The following is a 14419-nucleotide window of genomic DNA, read 5'->3' as shown; positions in this document are numbered from 1 at the left end:
GCAGATTAGTGCTTGACATGAACTTTTAACCATGGAGCTAAACGAGGAACACTACAAGTTTAATAAATGGGTATTTAGTTCTAGAGGCTGCAGCAAGGTAATATACACTTTGAAATGAATGAGTGTCCATAGGTTTAGAAAATGATAACTCAGTAGTACCTACAAGGAGAGGGTCATCAATATATTAGTCATTATAAACATACCTTGTGCTAATATATGCGATTGCACGTAATGTCAGGCTTTTCATATAATGAACTGCTTACCTTTGCTGCTGTGAATTTGGTTAAGAAGTAGTCTCCTTTTTCATATGTCTCTAAAGAAACAAACAAACAAAAGTAATTAATATTATCGGTGTCTTCTTGTGCAATTGTAAACTTAGTAAAATCACACATTCTTCATCCTTTGCTATTTGACAACATCATCATCATCACACAGTGGATCCGAGCTGTAATTGTGGAAAAGTGAAGGAAAGCTTCCCCAGGTGCAAGCTATTGGGGGCATGACTGATTGGTGATAATGAAGTATGAGAACTCTTCTGGTCTTATTTGATAAACTAATGCTGATACTGCATTTGTGGAGACAGAAGTTGTACTAAATCACCCAGTGTTTGGCTATTTAACTGTAGAAAACTGCTTCTTATAATGTAACAAGCTGCTTGCTAAAATTTCAGAGCAGAAGGAAGACCTGTTTTTGTGTGTGTGTGTGTGTGTGTGTGTGTGTGTGTGTGTGTGTGTGTGTGTGTGTGTGTGTGTGTGTGTGTGTGTGTGCATCCAAGTAAGAAAACTTGAAAGAACTATTTTTTCTTCTTAACATTGATTTGAGGGTTGTGCCATTTTAAGGAACTACAACGATTGCAAGATAACCTTCAGGCTATGCTTTTGTTCTGCAAGTATATACATCATGTGCGCAGAAGATATAATTAATCTTGTGCAGTTATTGTATTTCATAGTTCCAACTAAAGCCAGAAGACTGAAACAATATTATCTACACTCAATTAACACTGTGAACATAATACTAAGTTCTTTAATGACCCTCCATTACTAGCCCCTTATATAATACTGTCATTCTATGTAATGATCATCTTATTATGAACCCTCACAGCATTTGAAATGAGTATTGCAGAGTTTGAAGTTGGTATTCTAGTCCGCTATACCTGTTTTCCAAAAGGAGTGCCAGGAGAGCTGTCTGTTAATTCTCCAAATTACTCTTGAATGAAATGCACCACAGCATTGCCCTGCAATCCCATAGGCATATTCTTTATATCAGATGGCTATACACATTTGGCTTTCTTTCTTTAATATCTGGATGCAGACATATTTGCACCAAACTCCTTTCAATAGCTAATGTAGATAATCCATTTTATAATTATATTATTGTCACACTATTGATGATGAATGGGGTTCTTTCCATTGGAAAACATGGGAAAGAATTCATCAGTTCATTATAATCTTAATCTTTATTAATGAAAACATATCCAGCTGTTATCTGACAGACTTTTGATATGTGCACACTGCCAACAGTCCCTAATCCAGGTACCTTTTAAATTCTTAATTGACAGCTAAAACAACATTAGTTTTCCATGTAATTTTAATTTGTGCCAAGTCTCAGACAAAATAAAGATAATACAAAGACAATATTATAAACAGGAAATGTCTGGGGAGTCTTCACTGCAATGTGGACTAAAGCCAATTTATGAAGAGAAAACACACACACACACACACACACACGCACACACACACACACACACACGTGCACACACACACACACACACACACACACACACACACACACACACACACACACACACACACACACACATACGTGCACACACACACACACACACACACACACACACACACACACACACACACACACACACACACACACACACACACACACACACACACACACACACACACACGCACACACACACACACACACACACACACACACACACACACACACACACACACACACACACACACACACACATTTCTCTGCTCCTTGTTTACCATTTTCAAACCACTAATGGAAGATTCTCACCTATAGGTTGTAGTATCAGTAATAAAAAGGGGGAAAAATGGAGGATAGGGAACGAACAGACTGGACACAACTGGTATTCAGCTGGAGGACTGCAAAGGGGGGGGTAAAAAAGTAAATATGTGGTGTTATGTAACCTTATTAGCCATTAACAAGACCCTCAGTGAGCTTTCACAAGCATTTTAAGAGATATCACTACTAGTTCTAACAAGATGTGTAAAATAATGCATGAGATACGGGAGAAGGCAATTTAATGATCAGAATATTTATTTTCTTGAAAGAAGTGAGACATGCTAATATATGATTTAAAGTGCAGTAACAATATTCTTGCTGTTGGATGAAAATGATGAACACAGACTTCTGACTGTTCCTAGGTCTGATGTAAGTGACCTGTAATAGATAGTCCCAGATGTATCGCATTACAGCAAATTTGTTTTCTGCATTCTCTAGCAGCTTCAGTCGTTCGACAGATAGCACACTCACCATTGGTGCTAGAAAATCAGAAAACTAGGTTCTAATCCCAGACCAAGTAGTTTGATTAATGTCCCAATACTTACACTGCAATGCAACATAAGGAGAGTGTTAACTCATGAATGTGCATTCAACAGAAAACACATTTGCTTGAGTCCACGGTGGCTCAGGTGGATGTACAAGACCCTATATCACTTTTAAAAAAATAATAAAGGGTTACCCTAATTTTACATATTCTGTACAATATTTACACATTTCTTATATCAAATCACACACTTCCTCCTTATAAACATCTTACTGACACAATCCCTCTAGTTTTATTTATTTATTTATTTATTAGTTTAATCACATATTAGCACTCTACCTGCTAACACTACTGTCACATCCACCATTCTCACATCTTCATTTTTATTAACTACTGCAATCCCAGAACATCCATCCTCCCCTAGTATATATACTACTTTATCTCTACACATTGAGACTTTTCTCCTTTACTTTTTTCTATACACCTTAAATCTTGCAAATTACACCCACATCTTCTATACAACATTTAAGCACTATGAATATTCTCATAACTTTGTTCATACTTTTTCTTGCAATGGCACCACATTAATGCTAAACTTTTCTTTTTGACATAGTTTATCCCATCTTATTTACTTTTTTCCTTACCCTGCTTTCATAGACTGCATCACCTGAATTTCTGATCATCCACTAATGTGATCTTCTTCTTTAAAGTCAAGTGCATCAAATTTATTTTCCACTAAAACTTATTTTATCTCATCTTTCCATATATTTTCTCCTTCTATATTAAAATATCCATCTTGCTCTAGAATACATTTTCTGTTTCCTCAGTCACATTTTCCATTGTATGCTCCTCACTCCATTGTGTATTATATGCTGCACTTCTTGTGCTTTATTAACCAGTTCTTTGCCTTGTTCTCTTATTTCTGTATACTCCATTTCACTAAGTTCACTATCTCCTTTATCAATTATTAATGAATAATCAGTATTCTATATTCTCCTGCTGAATATTTTATCCTTTGTTTTCTACCTGCAGTGTTTACTGATTTTTTTGCATTGCTTGCAGCCCTCATACAGAGCATACTCTTGAAGTCAGTATGAAATGAAAAACGTTTACAATTTTTTTTTTTTTTTTGCAAAATATTTTAAAGACTGATATATGTGGTATCTTGGTAAATGTTATTCTGGTATAGTACTGCAGCTTTGTACAAAAATGTAATTTAAGAATTGACCTTTGCTTCATATTATCTTTTTTTTTCCAAAATCTCTTTATTTCAATTTTTTTTTTCAAATAATAACAACAATACAGTAACTCAAAAACACAAACAATACAAATACCTATCTAAAGAAAACAGACAACAGTCTTGTTATCTTACTTAGTATCCCATTCCACATATGTCATAGTAATACTTCCGTGGTGTTAACATGGGCTCTAGGTGATTTGCTCATACTGACTAATGCTGGAGAGGTTATCCCATCCCCATGTTAAATGGGAAAAGGGTTTGATAATGACAATTATGTTTTTATAGACAGATCTTAGATTTTAAATATTTATTCAATGCAGTGGTAAACAATTTTACATGCAAGTGATGCAACAGCTATGTTAAAGTTATGGTTATTAATAATTTACCTACCTGTTTTATGCATCAGCTGAGTAGCCATCAAGACATTTTTTTTTCTGACACTGTACCCTGATGTCTCCCAGTATGTTGCATAACCACTCAGACAAGGGATGTGCAATGGGAACAGTGTGATGCCGTTGCTAACCAAAGTGCATGATAAAGCTCTTTTAGCAGCCTAATTATCTCCTATAAAGTGTATCACTGCATTCCAGGTCTGACATTCATTATTGGGATATGTACCCTGCAGTATGCCCATCAACCTTAACCCATGCAGAGATGAACAGGCCATAATACTTCACTCATCTCCTTTCCTAGGAGGCTCATCTAGTAGCTAGTTGGCTATTCAAACTCCACTCATTTGGGTCAGACTCAGGGCTCCAGCTCTGTATATACCCAAGACAGTTGTAGAAAGACAGATATATTAAAAGCAAATATTCTGATAAATGTTACATATCTATAGGTCTACATTTGTTACAGAAGGATTTTATATAAATGAATTCTGCTAATGGTTTATATTTCATATAGAACATGTCAGGACAGGTAGCTGTTTACTATCAGATTTTAGCAAGGAATAATATAAAACTGGCTAGACAGTGTCACTGCACTGAGAACTGTGATTCGGCTTTGAGGCAGTTTGGTTCTTCACTTCATTACTAAATGGGTATTTCTGTCACTTTAGTTACAAAACTGGCTTTCAGTTATGGCATATACTCTGTAAACAATGCATATTAACATAACTTACTCAGTCCTCATCCAGAAACATTTGCATCAGTTCTCTGCCACTTCGTGTGTCTAAATTCAAGCACATTGTTTCTGGCAAATAATTATTATAATTAGTGCTAGATTTTTGTTATCTTTATAAAAATTTAATACATTTGTAGGAAAAAAGAATCAAGTTTTTATTCTTTCCTTTGATGACAAGGTTAGTCCCACTATGCTAATAGCTTATTTTCATGGAAGTACCAAGGTTTTATTTATATTACTAGGGGAAATGTGATCAGTGGATCAGGAAACCGCCCCTACTTTTGGTAGTCAGGGGAAGAGATTGGATGGTACACATCCTGACTTTCTGTTCCTGTTTCAGAAGTGGAGATGGCACTGATGAACAGGGAGAAAACGTGGCTGCTGAGAGTCAAAGTAACTTGGAAGTTGAATGTGTTGAAAATGAAGAAAAAATGGTAGATTCACTATTAGAATTGTTTCCAGGTGATGTGAGAGCAGAAAAAAAAACATTGTTTACTGATTGTGAGGAGATTGAGAAGGAGATAGAACTAAATGCAGTGGTAGAGATGGATTAAGAAGAACATTTTCAGAAAAACCTGTTTGAAGTGACAGAAACTGCAGAATAATGTGTTATTTCAACCCTCCAGTCAGGAGGGTTTCAGGATGAGTATCAGGAAGAGCTAATTAACCAGAGTGAGGCTGAAAGTGGAGCTGCTGTATCTTGTTGTGACATTATGGAAAAAATAGAATAGGGAGAAAAAGAGACGGAAAAGGTGCCAGAGAAGGCTCCAGAAAAAAAGTCCTGTACTCTAATGGTGGAAGAAGGAACTAAGATGAAGACAGATAAAAGAAATAAAGAAAAAATATGTTGTTCAGGTGAGCAATAAAAAAGAAAAAGGCCTGGACAGACATGAGGTATGGGACAATGCTATTACACCTCTGGGAGTAAAAGCTGAAAAGGTAAAAGCTTTCATTTTAATTAACAAATAAACTTTTCTGTGACTTATTTTTAGAAACTGGTAAGGCTATGAAAAAAGAAAGCAGAGTTTCCATGGTTCGAGTATATGGTACAGGCCTTTTTTAGTTAAACAGAAAAAAGAATTATGACTCAGTTTAGAACTGAAGTAGAAGCAAAAGAACTGAATGAAAAATTGTTTGCAATATGTAAATAAGTGTTGGACCCTATTAAATCCATGATGAAAGAGGACTATGGATTGGGGGTTAGGAAAGTGGCATGATTTTGAAAATAAAAAATGGCAATATAATACATATGTCTTGTATTATTAAAGTGCATGTCAATAGAGGTTTTGTAAGGTACTGAGGGCAACCAAAGACTTGCTATTTTTGTTGAAAAAGTGATCATTTAACTAATGAATGTGACAAAAAAAGATGTTATGTATGTGGTCAGATAGGCCATTATGCAAAGAAATGTGAAGTAAAATGTAAAAAATGTGGTAAAATGAGAAGTTATATACCTACCATAACGTTCCATGTTAGTTGTCTTCTCTCACCTTCTTTCTTGCTGGATGGGTTCGGAGCCGATCCTTGGCTCCGACTCGGCCACTTACTAAAGCTCGAGAGCTAATTTTACCGGCTCGAGACAACCCTATATCCCATGATGCAAGGCGATAACTACCCAGATCTCGTTTGGTAGCTAAGGAAAATTATGCAATATATTCCTCCAACTGGAGAGGAGGAGGAAGGGGAAATAATCCCTTGAAAAAGACCAATCTGATCTAGTGACACTAGGAAGCTAATTAGCTTGGAAAATTGGATCAGGACTCTTCAGAGAAGAGGAATAAACTTCTCGGTCTGACCAGGCTAGGGGGATGGTGGGAGGGACACAAGAAAGAAGGCGAGAGAAGACAACTAACATGGAACGTTATGGTAGGTACATAACTTCTCAATGTTAAGTTGTTAATCTCGCCTTCATTCTTGCTGGATGGGACCGTGTCCCTAGCACCTTTATCCTGGGTGGCTCAATGGAACAGACTCTTGAGAACGGTGGAACCAAAATTTGCTCTGTTTCTGGGGGCCAAGTCCAATTTGTAATGTGAAACAAAGGTATGAGGAGAGGCCCATGTGGCTGCTGCACAAATAGTGTCTATTGGAAGTCTAGCCTGAAAAGCTGTAGATGTAGCTAGTGCTCTAGTTGAATGGGCTTTTGGCCTAGAAGTCAACTCTTTAACTCTGAGTTGATAAATGCATGTAATCACAGAAGACAGCCACCTAGATAGGGTTACCTTGGATACTGGTAGGCCTTTCCTGTTCTCTGCATAGGATAAAAACAGTTGATCAGATTTCCTAAATTGTTTGGTTCTGTCCAAATAATATCTGAGTTGGTGGTGAACATCGAGATAATGTAGCTTTTGCTCCGCTCTATTAGAATAGTTCGGGAAAAAAACTGGAAGATCAATAGATTGATTTAAGTTTGTCTGCGATGCCACTTTGGGTAAAAAAGACAGATTAGTCCTTAGAGAAACTCTGTCTTTGTGGAAGATTAAGTAGGGAGGACGAATGCAGAGGGCATGAAGCTCAGATACTCTCCTGGCAGAAGTAATGGCGACCAAGAAGAGTGTCTTCCAAGAAAGAAATTTCAATGAACAGGTAGCCGCAGGTTCAAAGGGGGGAAGAATCAAGGATGTTAAGATTAAATTTAGATCCCACTGTGGTGGGGGGTCTCTAATCGGAGGCTTAAGTAAAAATACACCTCGAAGGAATGCCTTGCAAAGTTTATGGGACATGATGTTGTGGTCCAACAAGCCAATATGAAAATTTGAAATGGCTGCCAACTGAACTTTTACTGTGGAGGAAGAAGATCCTGAGTGAAATATTTCTGCTAGGAATTCCAAGACCGAATGAATCAGAGCAGTAAAGGGGTCTATGTTCCTAGCTTTTGCCCAGAAGGAGAAACGTTGCCATTTACTAGTGTAAATCCTTCTGGTGGAAGATTTAAGGGAAGCTACTATGATATCCTGGACGGGATTAGAAATCATAGGAAGCCTGGCTAGGGATGGAAGTGGAGCAACCAAGCAGTGAGGTTGAGAGAAGGTATGGATTGGTGCAGCTGCCCCGACTGGTGGGTCAGAAGATCTGGAACCGGGTCCAGGTGCCATGGCTGTACCAAAAGATAATGATGCAGGAACGGGAACCATATCTGTTGAGGCCAATAAGGGGCACTGAGAATCATCTTGGCTCTCAAGGCGGTTGCTTTCTGAATTACTTGTGGTATTATAGGAAAGGGAGGAAAAGCATAGAGAAGTCCCCGGGGCCAATCTTGTATTAGAGCGTCTCTGGGGGGATGGCCCGGAAGGGGGAAGAGGGAGAAGAAGTCGGGGCATTTGCTGTTTTGAGGCGTAGCAAAAAGATTGCAGCAAGGAAGGCCCCATTTCTGAAAAATCTCTTCCGTCACAGATTGTTTGAGAGACCACTCATGAGGCATGAGAATAGCTCTGCTCAACCTGTCCGCTATGATGTTGGATTTCCCGGGGATATGCGTTGCTATCAGAAACCGCTGAGAAGAGATTGCCCACTGCCAAAGTCTGAGTGCCTCTTGACACAGTGAATAAGACTTGGTTCCACCCTGCCTGTTGATATACCACACTACGGACATATTGTCCATTTGGACTGCAATAGTCCCCAGGGGAAGAGAGTTGTGGAGGGCTTGCACGTTAAAAGCACTGCTCTCATCTCCAGGACATTTATGTGCAGGTGGCATTCAAAAGGTTGCCAAGTGCCATGGACCATCCTGCCCTGATAATGCCCCCCCACCCGATCAGGGAGGCGTCCGATGTAACTGTGGTGACCGGGGCAGGAGGAACAAAGGGTCTGCCCTGATGGACTTGAGGGGACAATATCCACCAGGTGAGATGCCTTTTGCAAATTGGAGTTATCATGATCCTGTGATGCATGGGAAGCCATTGAAAAGACCATTGAGCGAACAGCATCCACTGTAGGAGATGCATGTAAAAGCAGGCAAGGGGAAGAAGTGTTATGGCGGCCGCCATAAGACCCAATACTTTCAGGGCAAACCTGGCCTGAATTTTGTCGCTCTGGAGAAGCACATGGATGTGGTTTTGAATATCCAAGATCCTTTGATCTGTTAACTTTGCTGAAAGTTGTACGGTGTCCAATTTGGCGCCTATGAAGGTAATAGATTGACAAGGCGACAAGGCAGATTTTTCGAAATTTATAGAGATCCCTAGCCCTCTGCAAATGTGAATGGTGTAATCACTGGTTTGGAGAAGTTGATGCCTGGTGGTGGCAGTGAGGAGCCAGTCGTCTAGATATGGAAACACCTGGAATCCTTGATGTCTCAGGTGAGCTGTAACTGCTGCCATACATTTGGTGAACACTCTGGGGGCTGTAGTGAGTCCAAATGGGAGGGCTCTGAATTGGAAGTGACTGGCCCCCAGCCGAAAGTGGAGAAACCTTTTGGAGCGCCTATGAATTTTTATGTGATAGTACGCATCCTGAAGGTCCACCGAGCACATCCAATTGTCCTTGCCCAGAAAGGGTAATATGGTCTGAAGCGTGACCATCCGGAATCTTATTTTCTTTACAAACTTGTTTAGTTTCCTGAGATCTAATATTGGTCTCCAGTCCCCTGTCTTTTTTGGTACTAAAAAGAACCTTGAGTAGATTCCGGATCCTATTTGGTCTGCTCGGACTGGCTGAATGGCTCTTTTTGCTAGCAGTTTTGATACCTCTGGTACGGCTAGTTCCCTTAGACTGGGTGGAACATCTGGAAGGGTTCCCTTTTGCTGAATTGGGGTTTGAATGTAACCCTCAGATATGATCGACTGTACCCATTTGTCTTGAGAAAGGGAAAGCCAGGCTTTTGGGTACAGCGATAATCTTCCCCCAACTGCCTCCAAAGGTGGACAATCGGGCAACATCTCAGGGATGCTGGAAGGGTTTGTCAGAGAGAGGGTCCCTGCTACCCTGATTCTGCGGACCCCCTCTGCCCCTAGGGTGGCGTCTGTTGTTGTTACCCCCTCTGCCTCTGGGGGTAAACTGACCTCGTGTGTCAGGCGTGACTTCTTGAGATTTGTGGAACCACATTTTCCCTCCCTTCTGACCTTTTGGATAAGGTCTTGAAGGGGTGGAGAAACGGACTCCTACAGCAGAAAGAGTCTTGCCATCTTGTTCGCATCTAGTCAAGGTGTCTTTTACTTGAGGTCTGAACAGGGTCGAACCATCATAGGGAGAGTTTGTGAAGGATGCCTTGAAGGGGTCTGCAAAATTACAAAGCTGCATCCAGGATTGACGCCTTAAAGCCACTTCTGTGCCTGCAGCCCTACTCGCTCCATCGGCTGCATATGAAATGAGCCACATGGAGGAGTTAACAATGGAGTTTAGGATTCCTAGCTGTGAGTTAATTTTATCCTGGGACCCAGCAGCTGACGGATCCAGTAAAACTTCCCCCAACTCTTTAAGTACATCACTTTGAAGGTGAGTGAAGTGAAACATGTAGTTCAGCGTCCGCATGGCAAAGGTCGCTGAAGAAAATATCCACTTGCTGTACCTATCCATAGTCCTGGAATCCTTGTTAGGAGGATGGACAGGTACTGAAGGATCAGCTAGTTCCTTCTTGGTGGCTGCAGCCACCACCATGGCATCAACCGGGACACCTTTTGTCAAAAATTGCCTATCATGTGGGGCCGTGATGAATTTAGAAGGCCTCCAAGGAATGGGTTCCACCGAATCCGGGGCCATCCACGCCTTCTGAGCCACCAAGTCCATAAGTGGGTCGAAAGGCGGAGACACCCAGGAGGTGGAGGGTCGAGACCCGAATGCCTCCAGGTATACCGACTCATCCTCGGAAGGATTAAGGGAAGGCCAGTTCCCCCTCTGCTTAAGGAGTTCAAGGATGTCTGAGAAAGAGACATCCTCAGAGGGGGACCTTGGGGATCCCTCCAACTCATCCAAGTCAGTATTGGATGTAATAGATGTTTCCTCTTACATGTCCTCTTATGCGGAGGCTCACCTGACGGGTCAGGAGAAGCCTCGGAAGAGGAAGATATTCCCAGTGGGGAAACCTGAGGCATTGGATCTCTGGGTCCGGGAGCAAGAGAGTGGGAAGAGACGTCAGCAGGCACTGTAGTGGGAGGAGCTGATGGAACTGACCGTTGACTACGCCCTGGGTCTAGTACACTTCTCATCACCTCAAAGGCTCCCCCATCAGAGAGGCTAGAAGGCTCCCGCTCTGAAGAGATAGGAACCCTCGGCCGCACCGACAGGGAAGGCTCCGAGGCTGATATCGGGGCTGAGCTCACCAGCGCCGAAGCTCTGAGAGGGAGAACGGGGTCGGACAAGGGTTCGATACCACTCGCCCCCTCAAAGCTGATGAGAGAGACCAGATGCCCAGATCCCTCCAATGAAGGCATCAAGGAGGAGATCGGAGCAGAGGATGATGGAGCCGAAGGGGGAGGTATCGGCTCCGAAGCCACAACAGTCACAGCTCCGAGAAGCTCCGGCACCGAGCTCTGTAGAAGAGTCGAAGGAGGAATGTTAGGTGGATGTGTAATAGCTACCGTCTGATGAGACGGGCAATGGAGCATTTGGGCCAATGCCTGAGACTTTAATAGTCTACTCACCACTCTCTCGAGGTCGTGGTCAGACAGCCTGGATGACCGAGAAGATCGGCTCCGATGGCTCTGCTCCAAGAGCAGGGGAGATCTCGGAGCCGAATGTATGGACTCCAACAAAGGGGATCTTGATCTCTTTCTGGAGATAGGTGGAGCCGAAGGAGCCGAGGATACGTCGGCTCCAGCCGGAGCCAACAGTGAGTGCCTAGATTTAGCAGTATCGGCATCAGCTGGAGCCGATACTGTAAGCTGTGACACAGAAGGATCGGCTCCAGCCGGAGCCAATCTCGTCACAGAAGGCGAGCCAGTAGCCAATGGCTTAGGGCTTGGAGCCGAAGGCTTTACTGGTTTCGAGGGCTTCCCCGGAGCAGACTTAGTAGGGGAGCTCTCAGGCTTTAATAAGCCCCTCAGTATTAGTTTATTTCTGCGCTCCTGCAGGACTCTTGGGCTGAAGGCATGGCAGACAGAACAAGAGTCCTGCAGGTGCAGAGGTCCAGGCAGTAAACACAAGAAGTGTGACCATCTGTCAGAGACATTTTCTGACAGCACGAGTCACACTTCTTGAAGCCTGAGACCTTTGTGTCCTTCGACATAACTGGGTTGAGGGAACACTAAGTATCAAAACACACACGCACACACACACACACACAATAAAACACCCAATCCAAATAAAAAATAAAACAGGGATACAAACACACCCAAACACCACACAGAATCCCTGACAAAAAATTAGGAAAGGGGGAGGCTTAAGGCCTAACTTAGGGGAAGGGATAAAGAACTGGAAAAGGGAAAACACTAATGGGAGATAGGGTTCAAAATCTAACCGTTAAGAGTTAAACAATAACAGTAGTGGACTAAAAAGAAAAGGGAGTGACTAAAAGTCTGAAAATTTGAAAACTTACCAGGAGCCGGTAAAAATGCACCTCGCAAGCGAAAGCGGCAAACGAGATCTGGGTAGTTATCGCCTTGCATCATGGGATATAGGGTTGCCTCGAGCCAGTAAAATTAGCTCTCGAGCTTTAGTAAGTGGCCGAGTCAGAGCCGAGGATCAGCTCCGAACCCATCCAGCAAGAATGAAGGCGAGATTGACAACTTAACATCAGGACATTCATGGTTAGAATGTGAGGTAGAAATAAAAGACAATGACAAAGAAAATGAAAATGAACATGAAAATGAAAACAAAGGTGAAACTGTGCAAGAAAAAGATTTAGAAAATGTACAAGAACACGCAACACAACAAGAAAAACATAGAAAGGGTATTTACATTTAAGGGGAAAGACAAAAAATAGGAAAAAGAAAAAATAAAGAGAGACAAATGAAACAAATGAAGAAGAGTCAGAGTGGCATATAGTAAACAGCAAGAGAAATTCAATAGGAAAGAGAGTTAGGGAAAGTAAAAAGAAAATGTAAAAATATAATGGTTAAAGAAAATAAGAAAGTTAAGGGAAAAGAAAATTATTTAATAACTGTTCTATAAAGCTGAAAATATTAGCTTTAAATGTGAACAGTATGAAGAATATTAATAGGAGAATAGTATTTTACATTTTTTTTATTTCACCAAATCTTTTGAATTTCTAATACCATGATGGTAATGGACCCCATTCCTAAGTCAAAGTATGACTAAAGTTTATTAAATTAATATTGTTTCAATCTCTGTCAGCCAAAAACGCTCCTTGCAGCACCCTCAATGTGCCCAGTAATGATTCCTTCTACAATTCATACAGGGTTACATGTATTGGTAATATATCTAAATATGATTGCAGATTTTTTTTATAAGACCTGTTGCTCCTACTACTATTGGAAATGTCTGGGTATCTTTCTTCCACATTGCTCTTGTTTCTGCCTGCAGATCAACTTTGTGTCTCTCTGTACCCAAGACACTGTAGTCAGTGAGTGTGGCAATTTCAATGATCAATGCTACTTTTGTCTTCTTTTCATGGACCACTATATCCAGTTTTCTATTATCTATCTTTTGAACTGTTGGTAATGGGTAATCACATGAGATGTAAATTTCATAATTTTCTATGATGCTTTGTGGCTCATGTTTCCAGTGTTTTTCAGCCACTTCAATACCATAATGTTTGCACAATCCTTAGTGGAAGAGCCTTGCCACATTATTAGGCCTTTCAGTAATCAGTCCTTCTGCCATTAGTATGTCACAACCAGCAACAAGGTGAGCTACTGTTTCCAATTTGGTATTACAAAACCTACATTTCTCTGTTTCTCCTACATGTTCAATGGATTTTGTAAACCAGCATGTACATAGCCCACTATCTTGGGCCTCCAATATTAACCTTTCATCTCTTGGTTTGAATTCACCTCTCCTTAACCATTCATGCATTCATTTCTAATCAACACCAGGTTCTTCCAGAGGTTTTCTAAACTTGCAGTTATATTTATGCATTCTTCACATTTCTTGCCTTCTCATCTGGCCCTTTGATTTCCATTCCTGCTTGACCCTGATATGCTTCTGCTATAATAAACAAAGAAGTCATCTTAGATTTATTCTACTCATGTTTCAAAACTTTCACTAAACATGAGTCTTGTGAGGTCAGCAGATATGTGTGGAGTCCCCCGACTGCAGACCTATACATGTTATAAATCATCTGGTGAGCATGAAGCAAACTTCTTGTTTTCCTGTCTAATCTATCCAACACATTTTGGGGCCAGTTAATCACTCCAGAACTGTAAGTTAGGACAGGAAGAGCAAATTGGTTTATAGCTGGGATTTTGATCTTAGATATCAAGAGCTGTTTTCAGGATTAAATTAAGTCTTCCAGAGTATTCCTTACTAAATTTTATTTGCATTTGTTCATGTTTTATTCTTTTTCCTTCAAGTCCCAAATATTTATACATTTCCTCTTGCTGAAGTTCTTTTATATCACATTTTTGTCTCACACTGATGTTTTCCTGGTGCTGCATTTTTCCTGCTTTATAGGTTGCTTTTGCACA

At 40.9% G+C, this 14419-nt stretch overlaps 1 protein-coding gene across 1 annotated transcript in view; it reads right to left on the bottom strand.

Moving 5' to 3' along the window:
- LOC122800743 (maltase-glucoamylase, intestinal-like) overlaps positions 1 to 14419 on the bottom strand; it is a 1506799-nt gene that overhangs the window by 34110 nt on the left and 1458270 nt on the right. Inside the window, exon 46 of the mRNA XM_044069982.1 lies at positions 264 to 313. Within this exon, the coding sequence (XP_043925917.1) occupies positions 264 to 313 (50 nt within the window). The remainder of the gene's footprint in view (positions 1 to 263; positions 314 to 14419) is intronic.

Source organism: Protopterus annectens, chromosome 4.part1 (genome assembly GCF_019279795.1).
Source record: "Protopterus annectens isolate FY-2018-M chromosome 4.part1, PAN1.0, whole genome shotgun sequence".
Classification (NCBI taxonomy): Eukaryota; Metazoa; Chordata; order Ceratodontiformes; family Protopteridae; genus Protopterus; species Protopterus annectens.
Note: the sequence above shows the minus strand (reverse complement) of the source record. Positions and strands in the feature narration are given on the sequence as shown.